The 25,804-nt window shown below is 38.5% G+C and overlaps 1 protein-coding gene across 1 annotated transcript in view; it reads left to right on the top strand.

Annotated features, from left to right (window-relative positions):
• Window positions 1-25,804, top strand: part of WNK3 (WNK lysine deficient protein kinase 3) — a 160,231-nt gene that overhangs the window by 62,235 nt on the left and 72,192 nt on the right. The window contains exons 8-10 of the mRNA XM_046673065.1: window positions 4,426-4,720; window positions 5,537-5,730; window positions 5,825-5,974. Coding sequence (XP_046529021.1) covers window positions 4,426-4,720; window positions 5,537-5,730; window positions 5,825-5,974 — 639 coding nt within the window. The remainder of the gene's footprint in view (window positions 1-4,425; window positions 4,721-5,536; window positions 5,731-5,824; window positions 5,975-25,804) is intronic.

Below are 25,804 nucleotides of genomic sequence, written 5' to 3'. Positions count from 1 at the left end.
TACCTTAGAAGCCACCTGTGTGCCCCTCGCAGTTGCATTCCCCTCCGTTGTCACCACAGGAATATCTACTCTGACTTTTGTGTTACTCATTCCTTTGCTTTTCATTATAGTTTACCTAAGTAATATACTGTTTTGCTTTGAAAACCTGAGTGGCGAGCACACACCTAGCTGGTGACTGAAGTTACTTTTAGGTGAAGATGCCCAGGAGAGGATAAGCTGAGCAGAGTCTCTCAGTCGTAGTCTGACTTCAGCTTCCCTAGGAGTTTACTAGAGTTGCTTCTGGGCAACTCAGTGGGTGAGGTCATCTGTGAGTCCAGGGAAATACACAGCTCACCACAGTCAGGGCACCAGGGCTGCTATGTGGACCAGAAATGAGTTGTCTGGTAAAGATATGGATTGATGGGAAGTGGTCCCCTCTGACTTCTCTACTTCTAATCTCCCCATGACCAGCCCCCCCCCCCCCCCCCCCCCCGCCACCCCCACAAGAGTAAATGGCAGCAGATAACTTCTGTGGGCTGGAATGCGTGTCCACACCTGATCCAGGCTGCTGCCCTGCTTCAGGGGAGGGCATGTAGGAGCTTCGGCAGCACGTGGTTAAGATTAGCCAAGTACAGTTACTCTGAGCCAGGCCCACCTGGCCATTCTTCCTTAGTTTAAAAAGAAAGATAAGGCAGTGACAGTGGGGATCTGGGTGATGATAGCTTTTAACATGTTTGTCTTTCCAGTCACATTATTCTAATCTGAATGACTGTCTTAGACATTTGGTGCACAACTCTCATCCTGGTATTTCCCTTTACTGTCTTCCTAGACTTCTCTGCCTCTCTCCTGTATTGGATTTCATGTTTCCTAAATCCCATGTCTTTCTCTTTCTTGGCTTACCCTTTTTAGTGGCACACTTCCTCTGCTAGCTTCTTAAGAAAGGGTATAAGGGAGGTATATTCTTTGAGACTTGCATGTATGAAAATATTTTTATTCTGCTTTCATATTTAATTGATTATTTGGCTGACTAAGTCATTTTAGGTTGGCTTTTTAAAAAAAATTTAGACTCATTTCTCCATGCTTTTCTAGCTTTCAGTATTGATATTGAAAAGTGGTAAGTTGTTCTATTTTCTGGATCTTTTGCATGTGATCCATTTTTTTCCTCTTTGGAAGCTTGTAATAGCTTCTCTTTCTTCTCTGTATTTTAAAATTTTACAGTGATGTGTCATGATTTGGGTCTATTTTCATGTACTGTGTTGGATACTCAGTGGACCCTTCCAATCTGTCAACTTGTGTCCTTTAGTTTCTGGGAAATTTCTTGAAGGGTTTTATTGATGATTTCTTCCTCTTTGTTTTCTCTTTCTGGAACTGCTGTTATTTGGATGTTGGACCTCTTGGACTGTTTCTCCAATGTTCTTATCTTTTCCGTTTTCCATCTTTATGTCTTTATATTCTCCTTTCTGGTGGATACTATCGATTTTATCTTCTAACCCTTCCACTGAGGTTTTTTTATTTTTATTTTTATTTGTTGCTGAGGAAGATTTGCCCTGAGCTAACATCTGCTGCCAATCTTCCTCTTTTTGTATGTGAGCCACCACCATAGCATGGCCACTAACAGACGAGTGGTGTAGGTCCGTGCCCGGGAGCTGAACTCGGGCCACCAAAGTGGAGCTTGCCGAACTTAACCACTAGACCACCAGGGCTGACCTCCATTGAGTTTTTTATTTCTGTTATCATGTTTTTAATTTCAAGAGTTCCTTTTCATTTTTTGATCTGTTTCTGTTTAGAGTAAACATCTTCTTTGTTTTGTGGATGTAATATTATCACACCTCCCTGTAATGTTAGTAAAGACTGTTTTTGACATTTTTTCTTTTTGCCTACTCTCTTTTCTGTTGTTCCTTTATTGGTTTTGTGCTCCGTCTTCTTGTTAGTGCCTTTTCTCATATTTCTGGTATTTCTTGGCCAGATGCTCATGATTAAGATTGTATTAGTTTTCTATTCCTGTGTAACAAATTACCACAAATTAGTGGCTTAAAATAGCACCCATTTATTCTCTCAGTTCTGTAGGTCAGAAGTCCTGGTGAGCTTTGCTGGATTCTCTGCTGAGGGTCTCACAGGCTGGAATCAAGGTGTCGGTGGCCTGGGCTCTTATTGGAAGGCTCTGGAGGAGAATCTACTTTCAGTTTCATCTAGGTTGTTGGCATGGAATTCACTTCCATGCAGTTCTAAGACTAAGGTCCCCGTTTCCCTGCTGGCTGTTAGCCAGGGGTCACTTTCAGCAACTAGGGGCTGCTCTTCAGTCCTTTCATGTGCCCCTACTCCATCTTCAAAGTCAGCAATGGCATGTCGAATCCTTCTAGTATCAACAGCTAGTAAAAGGCTCACCTAGATAATCTCCCTATCTTAAGGTCAACAGTGTATAGCACAATAATGTGAGTGATATCTCATCATATTCACAGGTTTGAGGATTAGGATAGGATGTCTTTGTGGAGGCCATAATTTTGCCTACCACAGGGACTAACAAGCTAATTTGACAGTATGATTGCTTGCATTGAACTTGTTAACTTTGACCTCTCCTGTAGGGTATCTGAGTGGGCCATTAATTGGGGAATCTGTGACATCATTATTTGTAGGTCTTTCTACTTGGATTGACCAGATTCCCCAGAGAATCATCTTTCAATGTCCTTCCTGGAGGGTAAGGGTGTGGTTACTGGTATCTTGGTAGCCAAGTGGAGAAGAGGGCTGGAGGTTTCTGCATATGGCGTTCAGCATGCATATGGTCATTTAATCTTCTTGTTTTCCACATAGTACCATACCCTCAACTGTGCCTGGTGTTTCATAGTCCAGAGATGCTTTCTTTTACCCTCTCTGGAGAACAAAACTCTAGACCTTCTTGGTTAGGGGAGAAGCAATCTCCCAAAGGTGTGGACCAGAGTGTGGGGCACAGGAACTTTAAATATCTGATTACTTCTCAAAACCCTTTCACTTAGTCTTCCTTATGTTAGTCATCTCTTTTGACTTTACCCAGTTCTAGAAGTACCTGGTGCTGCCAGTCCCTGTGCCTTATGAGTATTCTTCAGTATAAATGGGAATGATTCTCAGCTTTCCCTGGTTCCCCTTTTTGGGTCCACTAGGTCAGTTATTACTTACCTGTTTGTTTTCCATAGTCCAAAGTGTTGTTGCTATTGTCTTTCTCTTATTCTTCCTGTCCTTGTGGGTTTATAACTTAAAATCCATTTAATATGGGGTTTTTTTTGAGCTTTGGGAGGGAGTAAAATTGAATGTGTGGACTTTGTCTAACATTTTAATCATTTTTCAACTACCATGAAATTTCCCCAAGTCTGCAGATCCCTAAGACATGCTTTAAAAAGCAGATGGTAGAGCTGAGAATGATATGCCATAGCACCTCCTCAAGTCGTTTTCTCTGCTACTCAGCCCTGTTCCTCTCAAGCAACAAGTCCTTAACTTCTCTTACTCTTCTAATGCCTAGTAAGATGTAGTACTTTGCTATGAGCCTACTTCCCTCTGCCTGGAGCATTGATCTCTAAACTTCATTTATACCTTCCTCAATAGCCTGCAGGATCCTTTTTTTTGTTTTATTCCAGGTCAGAGTTTACACTTCTACTTCCTCCAGAGCGTGTACTCCTTTAGGGCTTTTGCAGCAGTTCATTTCCACCTCTTATTTCATTTTAAGTTTGTATCCCTCTCTCACTACCAGATTGTGTGCTCTTACAGGACAAAGGACCAATGCAGTCAACTTATATGCCTCTGGAGGCCAGTACTGGGCACAGTGTAGGCACTTAATGTTTTTGATTTAAGGAAACTTTTCTAATCTTGCACAGAACTTAACGGCAGCCATAAATTACCTGTAATAAGACTGCATGTACTGAAACATCAAGTTATTTGTTTTTGATTAAAGTCAGAATTATTTCAACAACACTTGGTAATAGTATTATTTTTCTTATGCTGATTAAAGGCTCTGGCATTTATGTATGTCTGATTAAGAAAGAATATAGAAACAAATGAACTGTTATTTCATAACATTTGGAATTTTGTTTTTTTGAAATTATTTTATTGAGCTAGTATTGGCTCATAACATTGTGTAAACTTCAGGTGTACATTATTATGTTTCAGTTTCTGCATAGACTGCATCATATTCACCACCAAAAATCTAGTTTATATCTGTCACCATACATATGTGCCCCCTTACCCCTTTTGTCCTTCCACCCCCTTACCCCTCTGGTAACCACAAATCCGTTCTCTGTATCTATGTATTTGTTTGTTTATCTTCCACATATCAGTGAAGTCACATGGTATTTGTCTTTCTCTGTCTGACTTATTTCTGTCTTGAATTTTGGGGCACAAAATAACTCTACTAGTAAAAAAAAAGTTAAAATTTTAAATGTTAAAGATGTAGTTTGCTTATTATGAGTTTTTTTTTTGTAGGTCAAGTCAGGATTCTTCCATGAAAGTGATTCCAAAGCTGTGGCTAAGTCCATTAGAGATAGGGTGACCCTGATAAAGAAGACCAGGGAGAAGAAGCCACCTGGCTGTTTCGAAGAACGCAGGGATTCCCAGTGCAAATCTGTAGGGAATATACTCCCTCAGCACCAGAATACAACTTTGCCTCCTGCTCCTGCTCAGCACACCGGGGCTGAATGTGAAGAAACTGAGGTTGATCAACATGTTCGACAACAGCTTCTACGAGGAAAACCACAGCAGCACTCCTCTTCTGTTACAGGTAACACAGTTACAACTTATAAAAGCAAAACGATGTGTAATTGTATTCACTTATTTTTAAATAGTACTTTCTTTTCATATTTTTCAAAGCATTCTGTTATCTATCATTTCATCAATCTTTTTACAAAATCTCTGAAATAGACAAGCCAGCTAGTTTGCTTATTTTGAAATTAAGAAACTGTTCTAAGTGACCTGTCCAAGGTACTAGTTGAGTAAGGGTTATAATCTTTTTACCATTTTTAAGGATCTAACATAAATCCTTTAATAGAGAAAATTTGGGGCTAAAGATGTAATTTATTCTTCAAGAAGGAATTTTCCAGACTTGAAGACCCTTTGTATATTAGACTCAAGTATAAAATTAAGTTACTCTAATTTTTTTGCTGTAGTGCATTCTCTTCTCTAGAAGGACATAGTATTTTCACAGTAATAACCAATTGCTCTATAAAGACAGTATTATTTTCTAGGCAGGTTCTAGGAGAATGAGAATATGACACTTAGATTTTACTGAAATCCTAATGACTAGTATAGATTAGTTTGGGGTATACATGAAATGGCCAGCAAATGGAGTTGATTTTTTTGTAATTCTTTGTTTTTAGGTCTGTTTTACTAAGAAAATTTTAGTTATACTACAGTGTCAGCACGGAGAGTTTACATGATGGTTTTTGATTAATTGTGCAGTGTACACATTTTATTTGAGGCTGTCTCAGGTTGGCAGAGTTAAAAAAAAAATTAAAGAAACACTTAGCATTTCCTATGCCATTTGAACCTTGTGCTTCGAGTTTTCCCTTCTACCTGTTGCTTATTTTCTTTGTCATAGGTGACAGTTTGTCCGAGGCAGGAGCTGGATCAGTTAAACACTCAGATACTTCAAGTCAGCCCAATATAGCCTATTCCTCAGACCAGACGATGGGCTCTCAAATGGTTTCTAACATCCCACAGGCTGAAATAAATGTTCCAGGGAAAATTTATCCATCCCAGCAGCTAGTAGGACATTACCAGCAGATTTCAGGGGTGAGGTGAACTGTTGTATTTTTAAATATATAATCAGTATTTTTATTGTAAATGGGAGAGTTTATCTTTAATCTTTTTTTTTCTTGTTTAACAGTTGCAGAAGCAGCCCAAGCTGACTCAGCCCCCAATTTTGCCTTTGGTTCAAGGTCAGTCCACTGTTTTGCCTGTACATGTCCTTGGACCTCCAGTTGTCTCTCAACCCCAGGTTTCCCCATTAACTGTCCAGAAGGTGTCACAGGTAAAGGTAAGATACATTTTAAAGGCTTTATATTCAGTTAAACATATTTAACACTGCCTAGATTTTCTGACAGGCAAAGGCTCTCTTTCATAAATTCATCATAGTTTATATAAAAGTCACTGAAACCTAAAAGTTGTTTATGCTTTCCTTCAGCTAAGACATTCTTCTTAAGGATGTGCCTAATTTGTGTAACTAGAATCTTGAGACACTGCTTATGTAATTGGAAAAGAAACTGAGAACTCAGCATGTGGATTAAAAAATTTTTATTTAGGACTTAGATCTTTTTCTCTTCGTAATGATGGTTTGTTCTTTGTATTGAACTTTTCTAGCCTGGTTTGAATGTAGAGAGATGTCTTTTGAAATTACTTAGAAATAGTATTTAATAGACTCTTATAATTTTTAGCACCTTCATCTAAATTCTGGACTTTTTTTTTGATTTATGTTTATATCTGTAGGAGAAACAAGTGTTTTTGTCTTTTAGACTCTCAAAGTCAGAGTTACTCATTTCTGACAATGAGTAAACAGTCTTTGTGAGAGTTCATATATCAAGACTATATCCTGGTTCCCTGGGTTATGGACTCTGGACACATGGTTGGGGTTTTCTTTACCATCACCCCGTTTTCTTTCCTCAACCCTACCATCCTCTGTGTATGCCTTCTCACTTTGGGAATGAGATGGTCTGAGCTCCTAGGCATTCTCTATATATGGCTTAGTGAGCAGCTGGCACATCTGTTTCTTTAAGTCATTGGTATATAGTCAGTCACAGTTCATCAACAAACTGTTAATGACCACTATCTCTGGGGATATAAAATAAAATAAAATATGGTCTGTGTCCTCAAGGAGCTCACAGTCTTGTAGGGGAAAGCATACATGTACTTGACAAATGTCAGATGCATTTAAAATCTTCTAGGGGTAGATTTAATCTGATGTAGTTGACAGTGCCTGGTATTTGGCTAGTGTTTGTAGGTGATATGGTACATAATTTGTAATTGAGCTCATGTTCTGGTTTGATTTGTCTATTTCTAAGAGTATCATGCAAAACTTGTTGAATGGACGCTTAAATTAACTTAGGTTCAACCACATAAGTATATGGGTATGTATGTTTTAAAATGTGTTTCCAAAATTTTTAAAAAGTTTAAAAAATTACTGTAAAAGTATTATTTACTGTTTTAAAAATAAAGCCCATAAAGTTATAAAGGAGACAGTGAAAAATCACCTGTTATCTCTCTAGCTAGAACCAACTGATTGTTTACATTTGGGAGTAGAGCCTCTAGATTTGTCTCTTTTTCATATATACATATATAATTTTGTTTATATATACATATGTATATCACATACGTACTATTTTGTAGCCTGCCTTTTTCATCTAATATATAGAAGCTACATAAGCAAGCACTTTGAACATTGAGGTCTTTTTATGAGCGTGGTTGTTCAAATTCTAGGAATTATTGCAGCCATCCTGTATTTATTTCAGTCATTTCTCTCCTCTCCTCTTAAGAGAGCTTCTATGTTCATTTTAGCTATGATATTGAAATGCTTTGGAGCTTTTTCTTGGGACTTCCACTGTCTGTGTGTGAAGGTGTCAGATTCAGTTACTCTAAATCTCTGCCAGGGTTTGAATGAGTTATGTGGCAAGTGTGATAAATGAGAAGCCATGAGCAGTGTACTGCTGGGACTGGTCTCAGCCCCTTAGTATATTCAACTAGCATTTCCTCATGGTATTAGGATTTTTATAGGACTAATGCTATACCCAGCAACTTTTTGATCACTTGCTGAAGTTTTTAGAACATAGCATTATTTTATCTATCATTCTGTCTTGGACAGCACCATTAAAATGGGCATGGTATATGCCTTTATAATTTGAATTTTCCTTGCACCAGTACCAGGAACTACAGCTGACCTTTGGAGCAGATGGACAAACTTCAGCCCAACCTGTGGCTTTAGACTTGTCAGTTACTGGAGTTCCACAACCAGTCTTTTATGCAGTTTCTCCTCAGACATTGCTTGCTTCACAAATGACTTCCCAGCATCCAACAGTTGGTCTTCAACTTGAGCCTGGCTCTAAAAATGGGAATCAGGCATTATTAACCAAATCACCAGATGCCAGTCAGACTCCTAGTTTCTTACCAGCTAATCACCCTCTAGCTTTGTTGAATCATTCTTCTGCCCACTATGTGAGCAGTGTACAGAATGCTGCTGGACCAGCTCAGCTCCCTTCTAATTCCATTGGGAAGCATTCAGGGGCCCATCAGCCTTCACAAAAAGTTGCATTCGGTATCACAGACTTACCCAGTGGTACATCAGGAGTCTATAACTCCAGGTTCTTCAGTGCCACAAAGTCAGACAGTTCATTTGAAGAAGCCTTATTTCCAAGCCTCTATTCAGCAACAGCCATTTATTTTACAACCTAAGATTATGGCATCGCCACAGAAAAATGTTCAGCAGGATTGTATTCTAGGGTCTGAAGCTCATGCAAGTCGGCAGCAGCTAAAGAGTGGTATTGAAAATGTGATTCAGCCCCTGGAACAGCCATCTTATTCTGTTCAACAAGCTTATCCAGGACTGCCTGCAGTACTGCCATCCTTGCCATTGAAGGTTCCTGAGCAGCTGCCCTTTGTGGTACATCTCCAAGAACAAGCTTCTTACCTATCACAGCTAACTTACCCAATCCACGCTCCAGCACAGCCTGTTTATTCACTGCCAGTCGCAGGGCATCCTCTTTACACTGTACAACCACTGGGATCACAGGCAACCTATTCTATGCAGACTTCTTATTCAGTCCCACCTGTGGTACAGCCCTCTTATTTGGCTCCAACCCAAGGGCAGCCTACTGGTCCAGTGCAACCGCTGGTTCAGTCACCTTTTCCAGATCAACCAGCATATATGATCCAAGCAGCTTACCCTGTGCAACCTACGGAACAGCCTGCTTACCAGGCAGTACCTCTTGAGCAAGCCTCTTATTCAGGACAAACTGTTTACGCCATCCAGACGCCAGCCAACTGAACAGGCAGCCTTCATAACCCAGCAAATATACACAGTAAACCCTCCTGATAGCAAGCAAGTACATATTACAAACTCTGTAGGTCAGAAGTTATACTCAGTATCACCTTATGTAGCACAAAGTTCTGAACAACAGGGCTATTTAACACAACCCCAAGTTAGTAATTTTTCAATTTTGGAACAAAAGACATATTTAACATCAACCTTAGATACACAGACACATTCTACTGACCCTTTATTTAATGTCCAGCATTCAGCTGCTCCATCCCAAGCTGATGTCAGTTTGCTAAAAGCCCAGTCAACTAGCATTACATCTCAGAGGGCCATGGAAGGACAGCTTCAACACCCTGCACAGATGTCCTTCGTTCAGCAAGTCTCCTCACAGGCCCAGATCCAGCCCCCACACTTCTCAGCACAGTTTTCCCAATCACATCTAACACCAAGCCAGATTTCTCACTCAGCTTTCATTCAGCATCACCAGATGACTCATTCATCTCATAGACAAGCACAGAAAAGCCATCAGTTGTCTACTCAGGAAGGTCCCATAAATCAACAGCAGTCTTTGTATAGCCAACATGCTGTTTTCCAGCATCAGATACCTCATTCACAGGCACATAAGCAAGTTCAGCCATTATCAGGTATTCTAAAGGCCATTACAAACATGGTCCAGGTTACACTCTGCAAGAACAGTTACAACCAGCAGCAATGGAACAACAATGTGTAATACAGCCTTTAGCCCAGCCTCCAGTGCTTCGGGCGTTAGACAGCAGTCAAACTTTTCCCCTTTAGATAAACCTAGCACAGCACCAGCCAGCATACATTCAGCAGCAGTCTGCTGTCCAGCCACACTGGCAGCAATCTTCTAGCTTAGTACTTGTTTCTGGGTCATCAGAAACACAATTACAACAGCAGACCCTCTATCAAAGCTCTAGGATAGCCCTTTCAAATCAACCGTCTTTTTCTATTCATCTGTCGACACTTAGTATTCCAGTACAGGCTTCCACTGCCTTTCAGAGCATGTCTGTGTTACAGACACAGCAGCATTTACAAAGCCAAGAAATTCCAAAGGTAAATCTTCCTGGGGGAAAAATGTAGATGATTGTGATTTTTCTGTAATGTTCAAAGGTCAGGGAGATAGTGAGCTATAGTGGAAATGGCACTGGACTGGGAGTCATAGTCCCTGTTCCTGGCTCTATTCCTTACCCACTGGGTGGCTTTGATTCAAGTCTCTTTGGAGTTTCTTCATCTGTAACTTGAAGGGATTAGACCAAATGATGAAAATAAAAAATATTTGAGCACCTGCTTGGGATATATCAGTAAATAAAACCCAAAAATCCCTTTTTTCATTGATTTTGTTGCCTGATGGCAGGAGTCTGTCAATAAATAATAAAAAGAAAATTATATATACGGTACAAGGAGATCAGGGGCAATATGGAGCAGAGTCTGGAGGAGAGTGGGTTGCAATTTTAAATGAGGTGGTGATCAGGGTAGACCTCATTGAGAAGGTGACATGTGAGCAAACACTTAAAGGAGGTGAGAGGGAGTCCGCAGTGCACATTCCAGGCAGAGGGAATAACCAGTGCAAATGCCCTGAGGAAGGAGTTTGTCTGGCTTGTTTGAAGAACAGCAAGGAGGCCAGTGTAGCTGTTAGTTCTAAAATATTAGGAGCCTATGGTTATCTTACTATTCTACATTTATAATAAAGCATTTGCCTTTATGGGATGATAATAATAAGCACTATTGAGTGCCAAATACTGTTGTAATGGCTTTATGTGTACTATCCTCATAACAACCCTACGAACAGTAGCTGTCATTACCCCCGTTTTACAGGTGAGGAAACCGAGGTTCAGTGAGGTAAAGTAACTTCCGTAGTGTCATACACCAGGGCCAGGATTTGAACCCACACTACCTGCAGAGGCTGTGCCCTTAATCATTACACCATTCAGTGTCTTTGTAAGATAGCTATCCTCCCTGATAGAATTAGAGAAAAAGAGCATGGTGACTTCAGTGAGATTTAGTTAACTCAGGGGATTGATTGAATTAATTAAAGGAAGGAACTGAGAATCCAGTTTATTCTTTTTTTGCTCTTCTGTTCTGCTTTAGATTATCTCTAAAGACTCTGAATTTATTAAGTTTGGCTAATAAAATGTTTTGAGATCCTTAGATAAAATGTGTTCTGTACTGTAAGAGTTTTCTAGTGAAATATTAGTATTCCAAACAGCTATTATGTCAAGTATTGTGTTTTATAAAATTCCCTCTTCTCCAAGGGCATAAATTATAATGAATTCTGATGTGTGCATGCTGACTCCTAACAGGAATGATTAAAGACTAATAAAGATTTTTACAGCTGAAGTTTCTTCAGACAAAGCATGCTATTCCAGGATTTATTTCTTTAGAATAAAGTTCTTCACAAAATATTTCAAATTGGAACATTCATTTCTGTGGGTATGTGTTGTATACTTTCCTTACCTAATTAAAAAATTTTTCCCCAGCATTTTATTAAGAAAAATTTCAAAGATACAGAAAAGTTGAAAAAATTGTAGTGTGAACACCCGTATACCAACCAACTAGATTCTAACTCTTGCTGTATTTGCTCTATCACATATCTATCCATTTATCAATTCATCTTATTTTTCTGGTACATTTCAAAATTAAAGTTGCCGACATCAGTATACTTCATCCATAAATACTTCAGCATGCATATTATTGATTAGAACTCAGTATTTCTTTATATTTTTAGTTTAAATTTGTATGCAGTAAAATGCACAGATCATAATTCAGTGAGTTTTGACAAATGCTTACACCTATATAACTCAACTTTTATCAAAATATTGAACAAGTGTTGTTAACCTTTTTCTCTTAAGGTCTAGATAGTAACTATTTTAGGCTTTGTAGGCTGGATAGTCTCTGTTGCTCAACTCTGCTATTGCATGCATGAAATAGCCTTAGACAATATGTAAAAGAATGGGCATGGCTATGTTCCCATACAACTTTATTCACAAAAACAGGTGGTGTGCCAGATTTGGCCTGCATGCTGTAGCTTGCCTACCCAATATAGAATACTGTCATTACTGCAGAAAGTTCCCTCATGCCCCTTCCCAGTCAGTCCTCTCCCCATATCCCTCCAGAATCAACCACTGTTAATTTTTTTCGCCATAGTTTAGCCTGTTCTAGACTTCGTACAAATGGAATCATGCAATATGTACTCTTGTGTAAAGCTTCTCTCACTCAACATATTTTTGAGATTGATCCATGTTGTGTGTATCAGTAGGTTTTGTGTTTTTTTACTGCAGAGTAATATTCCATTGTGTGAATATACGAAATTTGTTTATCCATTCTACTATTCATCAACACCTGAGTGGTTTCTAGTTTTGGACTGTTAGGAAAAAGCTACTATGAACATTATTGTGTAAGTCTTTTGGTTAACATATGTTTTCATATCTGCTGGATAATACCTAGGAATAGAATTGCTAGGTCATAGGATAGCTGTTTAACTTTTAAAGAAATTGCCAGTTTTCCAAATTCACTACATCATTTTACACTAACACCAGCAATATATGAGAGTTCCACACCCTCAGCAGCATTGATTTGAACTATTGTGGTGAGTGTGTAATGATACCTCATCATGGTTTTTGTTTGCATTTCCCTGAGCAATATGATGTTGTGCACTTTTTTGTGTATTAATTGGCCTTTGTATATCTTTCTTTGTGAAGTGTCTGTTCAAGGCATTTGACTATTTTATTTTGCCCGTTGTTGTTTGCCTTATTATTATTGACTTGTAGAAGTTCTTATATATTCTGAATGATACTAATCCTTTGTCAAATACACGTTTTACAAATATATTCTCCAATCTGTGGATTGCCCATTTGTTCTTGTAATGGTTTCATTTGATGAGACAAAGTATTTAATCTTGAAGTCTAATTCATCAAAATTTTCTGTTGTGATTATTGATTTCTTTGGCCTCAAAAACCTTTACCTAAACCCAAGTTACAAAGATACTCTCTTATTTTATCGTTTTAGATTTTACGTTCAGGTATGGTCCATCTTGAATTAATATTTATGAATGGTGTGAAGTAGGGGATCAAAGTTATTTTTTTTCTCCATATGACTATCCCATTGTTCAAGTTCCATTTGTTGGAAAGATTTCCTTTTCCCATCGGATTGTTTTGGCACCTTTGTCAAAAGTCAGATAACCATATAAATGTGGATCTGTTTCAGGGCTGTGTATCCTGTTGCATTGATCTATTTGTCCATCCATAAGCCAGTAACACACTGTCTTGATTACCATAGCTTTATAGTATGTCTTGAGGTTGGGTAGTATAAGTCTTTCTACTTTGTTTAGCTTTTTCAAGAATTCTTTGGATATTCTAGGTCCTTTGCATTTCCACGTAAATCAGATGGACAATTTGTACAAAAAAAAAGTCTGGCAGAATTTTAGTAGGGATTGTGTCAAATCTGTAGATCAATTTGGGGAGAAATGACATCATAACAATATTGAATCTTCCAACCCAGGAACATGGCATATCTCTCCATTTATTTACATCTTTAATTTCTCAGTAACATTTTGTAGAAATGGAGATTTTAGCACATTTTTGTGTGCATGTGTGTGGAGGTGGGGGACACATCTTTCGGTAAACTTATTCCTGAATATTTTATGCTTTGACAATAATATAAATGGAGTTGCTTTTTATTTATTTGTTTGCTTATTTTTAGGGGCACAATTTCTTTTATTTTTTAAATTTATTTTTTATTGAGGTAACTGGTTTATAACATTATATAAATTTCAGGTGTACATCATTACATTTCAACTTCTGTATAGACTGCATCATGTTTACCACCAAAAGCCTAGTTGCCATCCATCACTGTACACATCTGCCCTTTTTACCCCTTTTGCCCTCCCCCACACCCCCCTTGCTTTTTAAATTACATTTTCCTATTGTTTTCTGTTTGTATAAAATAAATTTTTTGTGTGTATTGTCCTTCTACTCTGTCACTTTACTAAGTTCAATTTATTAGTTGTCATTATTTTGTTGATTCCTTGGGATTTTCAATGTAAATAATCATATAATCTGCAAATAGAGACAGTTTTACTTCTTCCTTTCCAGGCTTTATGTTTTTTTCTTTTTTGATGATGAATTTTTTGTTTGTTTTTGTTTTATTGAGTTCATAATAGTTTAGATCAATGTGAGATTTCAATTGTACATTATTTCTTCACTGTCACCACATAAGTGCTCCTCTTCACTCCCAGTGGCCCGACCCCCCCCCCCCAACGATCCCCCTTCGCCTAGTAACCACTGAACTGTTTTCTTTGTCCTGGTACTTGTTTATATTCCACATATGAGTGGAATCATATGGTGTTTGTCTTTCTCACTGTCACTTATTTCACTTAGCATAATTCCCTCCAGGTCCTTCCATGTTATTGCAAATGGGATGAATTTGTCTTTTTTTCTGGCTGAGTAGTATTCCATTGTGTGTGTGTGTGTGTGTGTGGTGTATATATATGTATATATATATATATATATACCACATCTTCTTTATCCACTCATTGGTCAATGGGCGCTTGGGTTGCTTCCATGTCTTGGCTATTGTGAATAGTGCTACAATGAACATAGGGGTGCAGAAGTTACTTTGGATTGTTGATTTCAAATTGTTTGGGTAGATACCCAGTAGTGGGATGGCTAGGTCATATGGTAGGTCTATTTTTAGTTTTTTGAGGAATCTCCATACTGTTTTCCATAGTGGTTACACCAGTTTGCATTCCTACCAGCAGCGTGTGAGAGTTCCCTTCTCTCCACACCCTCTCCAACATTTGTTATTTTTAGTCTTAGTGATTATAGCTATTTTAACGGGTGTAAGGTGGTATCTTAGTGTAGTTTTGACTTGCATTTCCCAGATGATTAGTGATGTTGAACATCTTTTCATGTGTTTATTGGCCATCTGTATATCTTCTTTGGAAAAATGTCTGTTCATCTCCTCTGCCCACTTTTTGATTGGGTTGTTTGCTTTCTTATCCTTCAGTTGTGTGAGTTCCTTATATATTATGGAGATTAACCCCCTTCAGACATATGATTTGCAAATATTTTCTCCCAATTGGTGGGTTGTCTTTTTGTTTTGATCCTAGTTTCATTTGCGTTGCAGAAGCTCTTTAGTCTGATGAATTCCCACTTGTTTATTTTTTCTTTTGTTTCCCTTGTATGAGAGGACATGGTATTTGAAAATATCCTTTTTAATTCACTGTCAAAGAGTGTACTGCCAATATTATCTTCGAGGAGTTTTATAGTTTCAGGTCGTATCTTGAAGTCTTTGATGCACTTTGAGTTTATTTTTGTGTATGGTGTGAGATAGTGGTCTACCTTCATTCTTTTGCATGTGGCTGTCCAGTTTTCCCAACACCATTTATTGAAGAGACTATCTTTTCTCCATTGTCTCTTCTTGGCAACTTTGTCGAAGATTACCTGACTGTAGATGTGTGGTTTTATTTCTGGCCTCTCAATTCTGTTCCATTGATCTGTGTGCCTGTTTTTGTACCAGTACCATGCCATTTTGATCACTGTGGCTTTGTAGTACATTTTGAAGTCAGGGATTGTGATACCTCCAGCTTTGTTCTTCTTTCTCAGGATTGCCTTAGCAATTCTGGGTCTTTGATTGCCCCATGGGAATTTTAGTATTCTTTGTTCTATTTCCATGAAGAATGTCACTGGGATTTTGATAGGGATTGCATTGAATCTGTAGATTGCTTTGGGTAGTATGGACATTTTAACTATGATTATTCTTCCAATCCATGAGCAAGGAATCTCTTTTCATCTCTTTAAGTCATTATCAATTTCTCTCAGTAATGTCTTAAAGTTTTCTGTGTATAAGTCCTTCACCTCCTTGGTTAAATTTATTCCTAGGTACTTTATTTTTTTAGTTGTGATTGCAAATGGAATTGTATTCTTGAGTTCTCTTTCTGTAAGTTTGTTATTGGAGTATGTAAAAGCAAGTGATTTTTGAAAGTCGATTCTGTACCCTGCAACTGTATATAGTTGTTAATTATTTCTATTAGTTTTCCGATGGATTTTTTTTGGTTGTCTATATATAAGATCATGTCGTCTGCAAACAGCAAGAGTTTCACTTCTTCACTCCCTATTTGGATTCCTTTTATTCCTTTCTCTTGCCAAATTGCTCTGGCCAAAACCTCCAGTACTATGTTGAATAAGAGTGGTGATAGTGGGCATCCTTGTCTTGTTCCTGTTCTCAGGGGGATGGCGCTCAGTTTTTGCCCATTGAGTATGATGTTGGCTGTGGGTTTGTCATATATGGCCTTTATTATGTTGAGGTAATTTCCTTCTGTCCCCATTTTGTTAAGGGTTTTTATCATAAATGGCTGTTGGATCTTGTCAAAAGCTTTCTCTGCATCTGTTGAGATGATCATGTGGTTTTTATTCCTCAATTTGTTGATGTGGTGTATCACATCGATTGATTTGCAGATGTCTAACCATCCCTGTGTCCCTGGTATGAATCCCACTTGATCGTGACGTATGATCCTTTTGATGTATTGCTGAATTTGGGTTCCAAAATTTTGTTGAGGATTTTTACATCTATGTTCATCAGCGGTATTGGCCTGCAGTTCTCCTTTTTTGTGCTGTCCTTGTCAGGCTTTGGTATCAGAGTGATGTTGGCGTCATAGAATGTGTTAGGAAGCGTTCCATCCTCCCTAATTTTTTGGAGTAGCTTGAAAAAGATAGTTATTAAATCATCTCTGAAAGTTTGATAGAATTCCCCAGGGAAGCTGTCTGGTCCTGGGGTTTTATTCTTTGGGATGCTTTAGATTGCTATTTCAATCTCTTTGCTTGTTATTGGTCTGTTCAGATTGACTTTTTATTCTTGACTCAGTTTTGGGAGGCTGTAAGAGTCTAAGAATTTCTCCATTTCCTCTAAATTGTCCATTTTGTTGGCATATAATCTTTCATAGTATTCTCTTATAATCCATTGTATTTCTGTGGAGTCTGTTGTTATTTCTCCTGTTTCATTTCAGATTTTGTTTATCTGAGGTTTTTCTCCTTTTTTCTTTGTAAGTCTGGCTAGGGGGTTGTCAATTTTATCTGTCTTCTCAAAGAACCAGCTCTTTGTTTCATTGATCCTATCTACTGCCTTTTTTGTTTCAACAGCATTTATTTCTGCCCTGATTTTTATTATTTCTCTCCTTCTGCTGACTTTGGGCTTTGTTTGTTCTTTCTCTAATTCAGTTAGGTGTCATTTGAGATTGCTTATTTGGGATTTTCTTGTTTGTTAAGATGCACCTGTATTGTGATGAATTTCCCTCTTCATACAACTTTTGCTGCATCCCATGTGAGTTGGTATGGCATGTTATCATTTTCATTTGTCTCCAGATATTTTTTGATTTCTTCTTTAATTTCCTCAATGATCCATTGCTTGTTCAATAGTATATTGTTTAGTCTCCACATCTTTGTCCCTTTCTCAGCTCTTTTCTTGTAATTAATTTCTAGCTTTATAGCATTATGATCGGAGAAGCTGCTCGTTATTATTTCAATTTTTAAAATTTATAGAGGCCTTGTTTCCCAACATAGGGTCTATTCTTGAGAATGTTCCATGCACACTTGAGAAGAATGTGTATTCTGCTTTTGTATGGAGTGTTCTATATATGTATATTAAGTCCAACTCTTTTAGCTTTGCATTTAATTCCGCTGTTTCCTTATTGATTGTCTGTCTGGATGATCTGTCCAATGATGTGACCAGGGTGTTGAGGTCCTCTACTATTATTGTGTTATTTTCAATATCTTCTTTTAGGTTTGTTAACAGTTGCTTTATGAACTTTGGTGCTCCTGTGTTGAGTGCATATATATTTATTTATAAGCATTATTTCTTCTTGAGGAGTGTTCCTTTGCTCATTATATATTGCCCCTCTTTGTCTCTCTATACCTGCCTTATCATTTAAAAAATTTTTTTTATTTATTTATTTTTGTATGTACATCATAATATATTTCGAATTCTGCGTAGATTACATCATGTTCACCACCCAAAAACTAATTATAGTCCATCCTCTCGCATGTGAGCTTAATCACGCCTTTTGCCCTCCCTCCTCCCCCCTTCCCCTATGATAACCACCAATCCAATCTCCAATGCTTTGTGTTTGTTTATCGTTGTTTTTATCTTCTACTTATGAGTGAGATCATACGGTATTTGACTTTCTCCCTCTAACTTATTTCACTCAGCATAATACCCTCAAGGTCCATCCATGCTGTCACAAATATCCAGATTTCATCATTTCCTATGGCTGAGTAGTAGTCAATCTTGTATAAATACCACATCTTCTTTATCCATTCCTCCCTTGATGGGCACCTAGGTTGCTTCCAAGTCTTGGCTGTTGTGTATAATGCTGCAATGAACATAGGGGTGCCAATATCTTTATGCCTTTGTGTTTTCCACTTCTTTGGATAAATAACCAGCAGTGGGATAGCTAGATCATATGATAGATCTATCCTTAATTTTCTGAGGATACTCCATACTGCTTTCCATAGTGGTTGTACCAGTTTGCACTCCCACCAGCAGTGAACAAGGGTTCTCTTCTGTCCACATCCTCTCCAACATTTGTTGTTTCCTGTCTTGTTAATTATAGCCATTCTGACCGGAGTGAGGTGATACTTCATTGTAGTTTTGCTTTGCATTTCCCTGATAGCTAATGATGTTGAGCATCTTTTCATATGCCTGTTGGCCATCCATATATCTTCTTTGGAGAAATCTCTGTTCAGATCTTTTGCCCATTTTCTAATTGGATTGTTGTTTTTTTGTTGTTGAGCTGTATTTGTTCTTTGTATATTTTGGATATTAACCCCTTATCTGATATATGGTTTGCAAATATCTTCTCCCAATTGTTAGGTTGTCTTTTCGTCTTGTTGATAGTTTCCTTTGCTGTGCAGAGGCTTTTTAGTTGGATGTAGTCCCATTTGTTCATTTCTTCTTTTGTTTCCCTCGCCTGGTCAAACATGGTATTTGAAAATATGCTGCTCAGACCGATGTCAAAGAGCGTACTGCCTATGTTTTCTTCTAGAAGCTTCCTGGTTTCGGGTCTTACATTCAAGTCTTTAATCCATTTTGAGTTGATTTTTGTGCATGGTGTAAGGTAATGGTCTACTTTCATTCTTTTGCATGTGGCTGTCCAGTTTTCCCAGCACCATTTATTGAAGAGACTCTCCTTTCTCCATCATATGTCTTGGCTCCCTTGTTGAATATTAGCTGTCCATAAATGTGTGGGTTTACTTCTGGGCTCTCAGTTTTGTTCCATTGATCTGTGTGCCTGTTTTTCTGCCAGTATCATGCTGTTTTGGTTACTATGGCTTGGTAGTATATTTTGAAATCAGGGAGTGTGATACCTCCAGGTTAGTTCTTTTTTCTCAGGAATCCTTTGGCTATTCGAGGTCTTTTGTTGTTCCATATAAATTTTGGGATTCTTTGTTCTATTTCTGTGAAAAATGTTGTTGGAACTTTGATAGGGATTGAGTTTGATCTGTAGATTGCTTTAGGAAGTATGGACATTTTAACGATGTTAATTCTTCCAATCCAAGAGCACGGAATATCTTTCGATTTCTTTGTGTCTTCTTTGATTTCTTTCAACAATGTTATATGGTTTTCGGGGTACAGATCTGTCATGTCTTTTGTTAAGTTTATTCCTAGGTATTTTATTCTTTTCATTGCAATTGTAAATGGGATTGTATTCTTAATTTGTCTTTCTGCTACTTCGTTCTTAGTGTATGGAAACGCAACTGATTTTTGTATGTTGATTTTGTATCCCATGAGTTGACTGTATTCCTTTATTGTTTCTGAAAGTTTTTTAATGGAATCTTTAGGGTTTTCTATATATAAAATCATGTCGTCTGCAAAGAGTGACAGTTTCACTTCTTCTTTTCCAATGTCGATCCCTTTTATTTCTTTTTCTTTCCCGATTGCTCTGGTTAGGACTTCCAATATTATGTTAAATAAGAGTGGTGATAGTGGGCATCCTTGTCTGGTTCCTGTTCTTAGAGGGGTAGATTTCAGTTTTTCTCCATTGAGAATGATATTTGCTGTGGGTTTGTCATATATGGCCTTTATTATGTTGAGGTATTTTCCTTCTATACCCGTTTTATTTAGACTTTTTATCACAAATGGATGCTGTATCTTGTGAAATGCTTTCTCTGCATCTATTGAGATGATCATGGGATTTTTATTCTTAATTTTGTTAACATGGTGTATCACGTTGATAGATTTGCAGATGTTGAACCATCCCTGCATCCCTGGAATGGAACCCACTTGATCATGATGTATGATCTTTTAATGTATTTCTGTATTCGATTTGCTAGTATCTTGTTGAGGATTTTTGCATCAATGTTCATCAGTGATATTGGCCAGTAATTTTCTTTTTTTGTGTTGTCCTTGTCTGGCTTTGGTATCACGATAATGGTGGCGTCGTAGAATGAGTTAGGAAGCCTTCCCTCCTCCAGTTTTTTTGAAGAGTTTGAGAAGGATAGGTATTAAGTCCTCTTTGAATGTTTGGTAGAATTCATCAGGGAAGCCACCTGGTCCTGGAGTTTTATTTTTTTGGGAGGTTTTTGATTGCCATTTCAATCTCCCTACTGGTGATTGGTCTATTCAAGTTTGCTGCTTCTTCTTGGTCCAGTTTTGAAAGGTTGTATGTTTATATGAATTTATTCATTTCTGCTAGATTATCCAATTTGTTGGCATATAGCTTTTCATAGTATTCTCTTATTATATTTTGTATTTCTGAGGTGTCCGTTGTAATGTCTTTCATTTGTGATTTTATTTATTTGAGCCTTGTCTCTTTTTTTCTTGGTGAGTCTAGCTAGCGGTTTGTCAATTTTGCTTATGTTTCCAAAGAACCAGCTCTTGGTTTCATTAATTTTTTTCTGTTGGTTCTTACTCTCTATTTTGTTTATTTCTGCTCTGATTTTTATTATTTCCCACCTTCTGTTGATTTTGGGCTTTGTTTGTTGTTCTTTTTCCAGTACCTGTAGATGCACTTTTAGATTGTGTATTTGGGATTTTTCTTCTTTGTTGAGGTAGGCGTGAATTGCTATAAACTTCCCTCTTAGAACCGCTTTTGCTGTATCCCACAGATTTTGGTGTGTCATGTTTTCATTTTCATTTGTCTCTAGGAATTTTTTGATTTCTTCTTTGATTTCTTCATTAACCCAATCGTTGTTCAGTAGCATTTTGTTTAATCTCCATATTTTTGTGGCTCTTCTAGTTTTCTTCCTGTAGTTGATTTCTAATTTCATACCTTTGTGGTCAGAAAAGATGCATCATATTATCTTGATATTCTTAAATTTATTGAGACTTGTTTTGTGGCCAAATATGTGATCAATCCTGGAGAATGTTCCATGGGCATTTGAAAAGAATGTTTATTCTGTGGTTTTTGGATGGAATGTTCTGTATATACCTACTAAGTCCACCTGGTCTAATGTGTCCTTTAAGGCCAGTGTATCCTTATTAATCTTCTGCTTGGATGATCTATCCATTGGTGTAAGTGGAGTGTTAAAGTCCCCTACTATTATTGTGTTACTGTCTATTACTCCTTCTATGTCTATTAATAATTTTCTTATATATTTAGGTGCTCTTATGTTGGGTGCATAGGTATTTACAAGTGTTGTATTTTCTTGTTGGATTGTTCCCTTTATCATTATGTAGTTCCCTTCTTTGTCTCCTGTTACAGTTTTTGTTTTAAACTCTATTTTGTCTGATATAAGTATTGCTACCCCCGCTTTCTTTTCTTTGCCATTTGCATGGAATATCTTTTTCCATCCTTTCACTTGCAGTTTGTGAGTGTCTTTAGATCTGAAGTGTGTCTCTTGTATGCAGCATATACATGGGTCTTGTTTTTTTATCCACTTGGCTGCCCTATGGCATTAGATTGGAACATTTAGTCCATTCATGTTTAAAGTAGCCTTTGATAAATATGTATTTATTGCCATTTTGTCACTTTTTTTCCTGGATGTTTTAGTAGTTCTTCTCTCTTCCTTTCTTTTTATCTTGCTCTCTTCCCTTGTGTTTTGATGGCTATCTTTAGTAATATGTGTGATTTCTTTTGTCTTACTTTTTTTCTTGCTTGTTATAGGTTTCTGATTTGTGATTACCTTGAGGATCCTATTTAATATACTATGCATATAACAGTCTATATTGAGTTGATAGACTCTTTAGCTTGACCTCTTTCTAAAAGCTCTACTTTTCACTCCCCTCCTCCCACATTATATGTTTTTCAAATCATATATAGTCTCTTATTTAGTGTGTGTTTATCCATTAGCCTCTTATCAGTGAAATTGGTGATTTTAGTACCTTTTTCTTTTAACCTTCATATTATCTTCAAAGGTAGTTGATCTTCTGCCTTTTACTATATTTTTACATTACAAGTGATTTTATTGCCTGGTTTTATGTTGTCGTTGTTGTTTTGTTTTTTTGATAATTTCTTTTAATCTCTATTTGTGGTCATTGCTTTGCCACTTAAATAAGTGTCTACAGCATTTGTTGCAGAACTGGTTTCTTGGTGATAAACTCCTTTAATTTTTGCTTGTGTGGGAAGCACTTTATCTCTCCTTCCATTCTGAATGACAGCCTTGATGGATAGGGTATTCTTGGCTGTAGGTTTTTTCCTTTTAGCACTTTAAATACGTCGTGCCATTCTCTTCTCGCCTGTAGGGTCTCAGCTGAGAAGTCCGCTGATAGCCTGTTGGGCTTCCCTTTGCATGTCACTTGTGGCCTTTCTCTTGCTGCTTTTAGGATTCTATGTTTGTCTTTAATTTTGGCCATTTTAATTATGATATGTCTTGGTGTGGTCCTCTTTGTGATTATCTTGTTTGGAGCTCTCTGTGCTTCCTGTACTTGGATGTCTGTTTCCTTCCTCAGATGAGGAAAATTTTCATCTATTATTTCTTCAAATAAATTTTCTCCCCTTTGTCTCTGTCTTCTTCTCCTTGGACACCCATAATCCGAATGCTAGCATGCCTGATATTGTCCCAGAGTTCCCTTAGACTGTTCTCATTCTGTCTAATTCTTTTTTCTCTTTTTTGTTGTGCTTGGGAGATTTCCTCTAGTCTTTCATCTAGCTTGCTGATCTGTTCTTCTGCTTCCTCTACTCTGCTATTGAGTCCCTCTAGTGAATTTCTCATTTCCAGTATTGTAGTCTTTATTTCTGATTGTTTTTTTTAATGTCTTCCAGTGCTTTGCAGATGTGCTCACCTTGTTCATCCATTCTTCTCCCCATATCTGTGAGCATCCTCATGAGATTTTGTTTGAATGCTTTGTCGTGCAGGTTGCTTGTTTCTGTTTCACTTAGTCCTTTTTCTGGGGTTTTGTCCTGTTCCCTTGCTTGGAAAGTATTCCTTTGCCTCCTCATTTTGCCACTTTATCTGTGCTTATTTCTATGTATTGGGTGAGTCGGCTATGTCTCCTGATCTTGGAGAAGTGGTCTTATGTATGATCTGCCTTATGAGGTCCAGCAGTGTGCTTCCCTCTCGTCACCAGTTCATAAGAACCAGAGTGACCCCTTTGTGAGCTACTTATGACCTTCTGCTGTGGCAGTGTTGCTCCCACTGCAGGTACCAAGGGAGTCTAATATTGCCTTCCCTGGCCAGCTGTTTGTAAATCAGGTTTGGGGAGCCTCAGCATTGTTTGCTACAAAGTCTATCAGCACACACCTATTGCAGTTTTCCTCTTAATTGGGTTGGTACCCAGTGTAGCTGGTTGCTAGGCTCAGCGGCTTACAGGTGTGATAGGCCTCAGGCCTACAAGGCTGTTGTCAGTTCTCTTAGGAGTGCTGCTGAGTGGGGCTGGCCGTAGGCAAGGGAGCATTCAATTGTTTCAGGCTTTGGAAGGTGGAGCTGATCCTTTTTATGGCTATTTGTGAAGCACAGGTCTTCAGCCGCTGATAAGCATCACCCCCCCCACAGGACTGCATACACTGTCAACACAGTCCTGGTCATGCACACTTCTCAACCCCCTGGAGCGTAACCTGACGCTGCACTGCAGAGGCCAGCACCTGTCCACCACTGACCCCCACAGTTAACCTGGTCCTCACACAGGCCCTGCCCCACAGAGGCAGACACCCTTGCCTGCCTGTAGAGGATCAAGGCACCCAGTCAATGCAGGCTGAAAAGTCACCTAAGGGCTTTCTGTTAGGTGGGGCTGGTCCCTAGGGCAGGTTGCCTGCCCTGGCTCACCTGGATGAAATCTGCACTCTAGTGGGTGTTGCAGACCCCTGGGCTAACAGGCCAAGGGGAGAACCTCAGTGACGCCCACCGTGGTCTGTGTCAGCATGCCTGGACCAGCTGAGAACAATGGCCCCCACCAATGCCTCCGTCTCCGGAGAGGTCCCTCCTCTCACCAAGATGCCCCCAGAGCCCACCAGTTGAGTCTCATTTCACCAAAGGACTGTCAGCCTTCTCTCTGGTGATTTTAGCTTGCTGTAATGAGAGAGTTTGTGCCGGTCCCTTTAAGCCCCTTGTCTTTTTGGCTTTCAGCCAGTAGCTTTTGTGGGGCTATCCTCGCTGCAGTTAATAGCCAGCAACGCCAGACAGTAAGACTCCCGTCTCAGTTGGGCTGAGTTTGGAGGATGCTTATCACAGTATCACCCCCACTCTGGACCTCACTCCTCCAGGGAGGGCTGCCTACCTTGGGGTGGCTCCCCACTGGCCAGCTGAAAAGCTCCACTCCTCCCAAAGGTGGCTTTTTTCCTCTCCAGAAGGAATTTCTGCCTCTTCTGCCTTCGTCAGGGCTGTCCCTTGTTGTGGGGGTTCTTTTTATCCAGTTTTCAGTTTTCAGCCTGGGGTAATTGGTCCAAAAATTGTTGTAACTTGGTTGTGTTCATGGGAGGAGCGAGTTCAATGTTTGCTCACACCACCATCTTGACAATGTCTTACCTGCCTTATCTTGATGTCTACTTTGTCTGGTATAATTATTCCAACACCTGCTTTCTTTTGTTTGCCATTAGCTTGGACTGTCATCTTCCACCCCCTTCACTCTGAGCCTGTTTGTCATTGGTACTGAGATGTTTTCTGGAAGCAACAAATTGTTGGATCTTGTTCTTTAAACCATCTTGCCGCTCTGTGTCTTTTTACTGGAAAGTTCACTCCATTTACATTGAGGGTGATTATTGATGTATGAGGGCTTAATGCCATCATTGTCTCACTTGTTTTTCAGTTTTCCTGCATTTCCTTTGTTTCTCGTCCTGTGTGTTTTGTTCTACCCATTGAATTATGCAGTTTTTATGCTGTGTTTCTTTGTTTCTCCCTTACTTATTTTTTGTGTCTCTGTTCTGCTTTTTAGTTTAGTGGCTAACCTGAAGTGTGTTCAGAATCTCATGCATAACATAGTCCATTTTCTGATGGCCTCTTGTTTTCTTAGTCTAAACTGATTCAGTCCCTATCCTCCTCCCCACCTAAGTTATTATTCTCATACCTTGTTCCAACTTGTGTTGTGAGTTTGTGGTTAAAGTGACAAGATTGTCTTTGTTTTTGTTGTTTTCCTTCCCTTTACCCTAATGCTATAGTTGAATATTTGTTATCCTATTCTGATTGTATTTGTCTCCTTACTCTGTTTTTTGTGACCCCTTTTTCCCTTTTTTTCTTTTTTCAGGTATGATGGCCTTCTTGAGCATTTCTTGTAGGGACGATCTTGTGGCTACAAAGTCCATTAGGTTTTGTTTGTCTCAGAAAGAGTTAATTTCTCCCTGATATCTGAAGGTATTCTTGGCTGGACATTTTTATCTTTTAAAGTTTTGAATATGTCATTCCATTCTCTCCTAGCTTGTAAGGTTCCTGCAGTGAAATCTGCTGAAAGTCTGATAGG

This window comes from Equus quagga, chromosome 10 (assembly GCF_021613505.1).
Source record: "Equus quagga isolate Etosha38 chromosome 10, UCLA_HA_Equagga_1.0, whole genome shotgun sequence".
Lineage (NCBI taxonomy): Eukaryota > Metazoa > Chordata > Mammalia > Perissodactyla > Equidae > Equus > Equus quagga.
The sequence above is the reverse complement of the archived record's forward strand: the minus strand, read 5'-3'. Positions and strand labels throughout refer to the sequence as shown.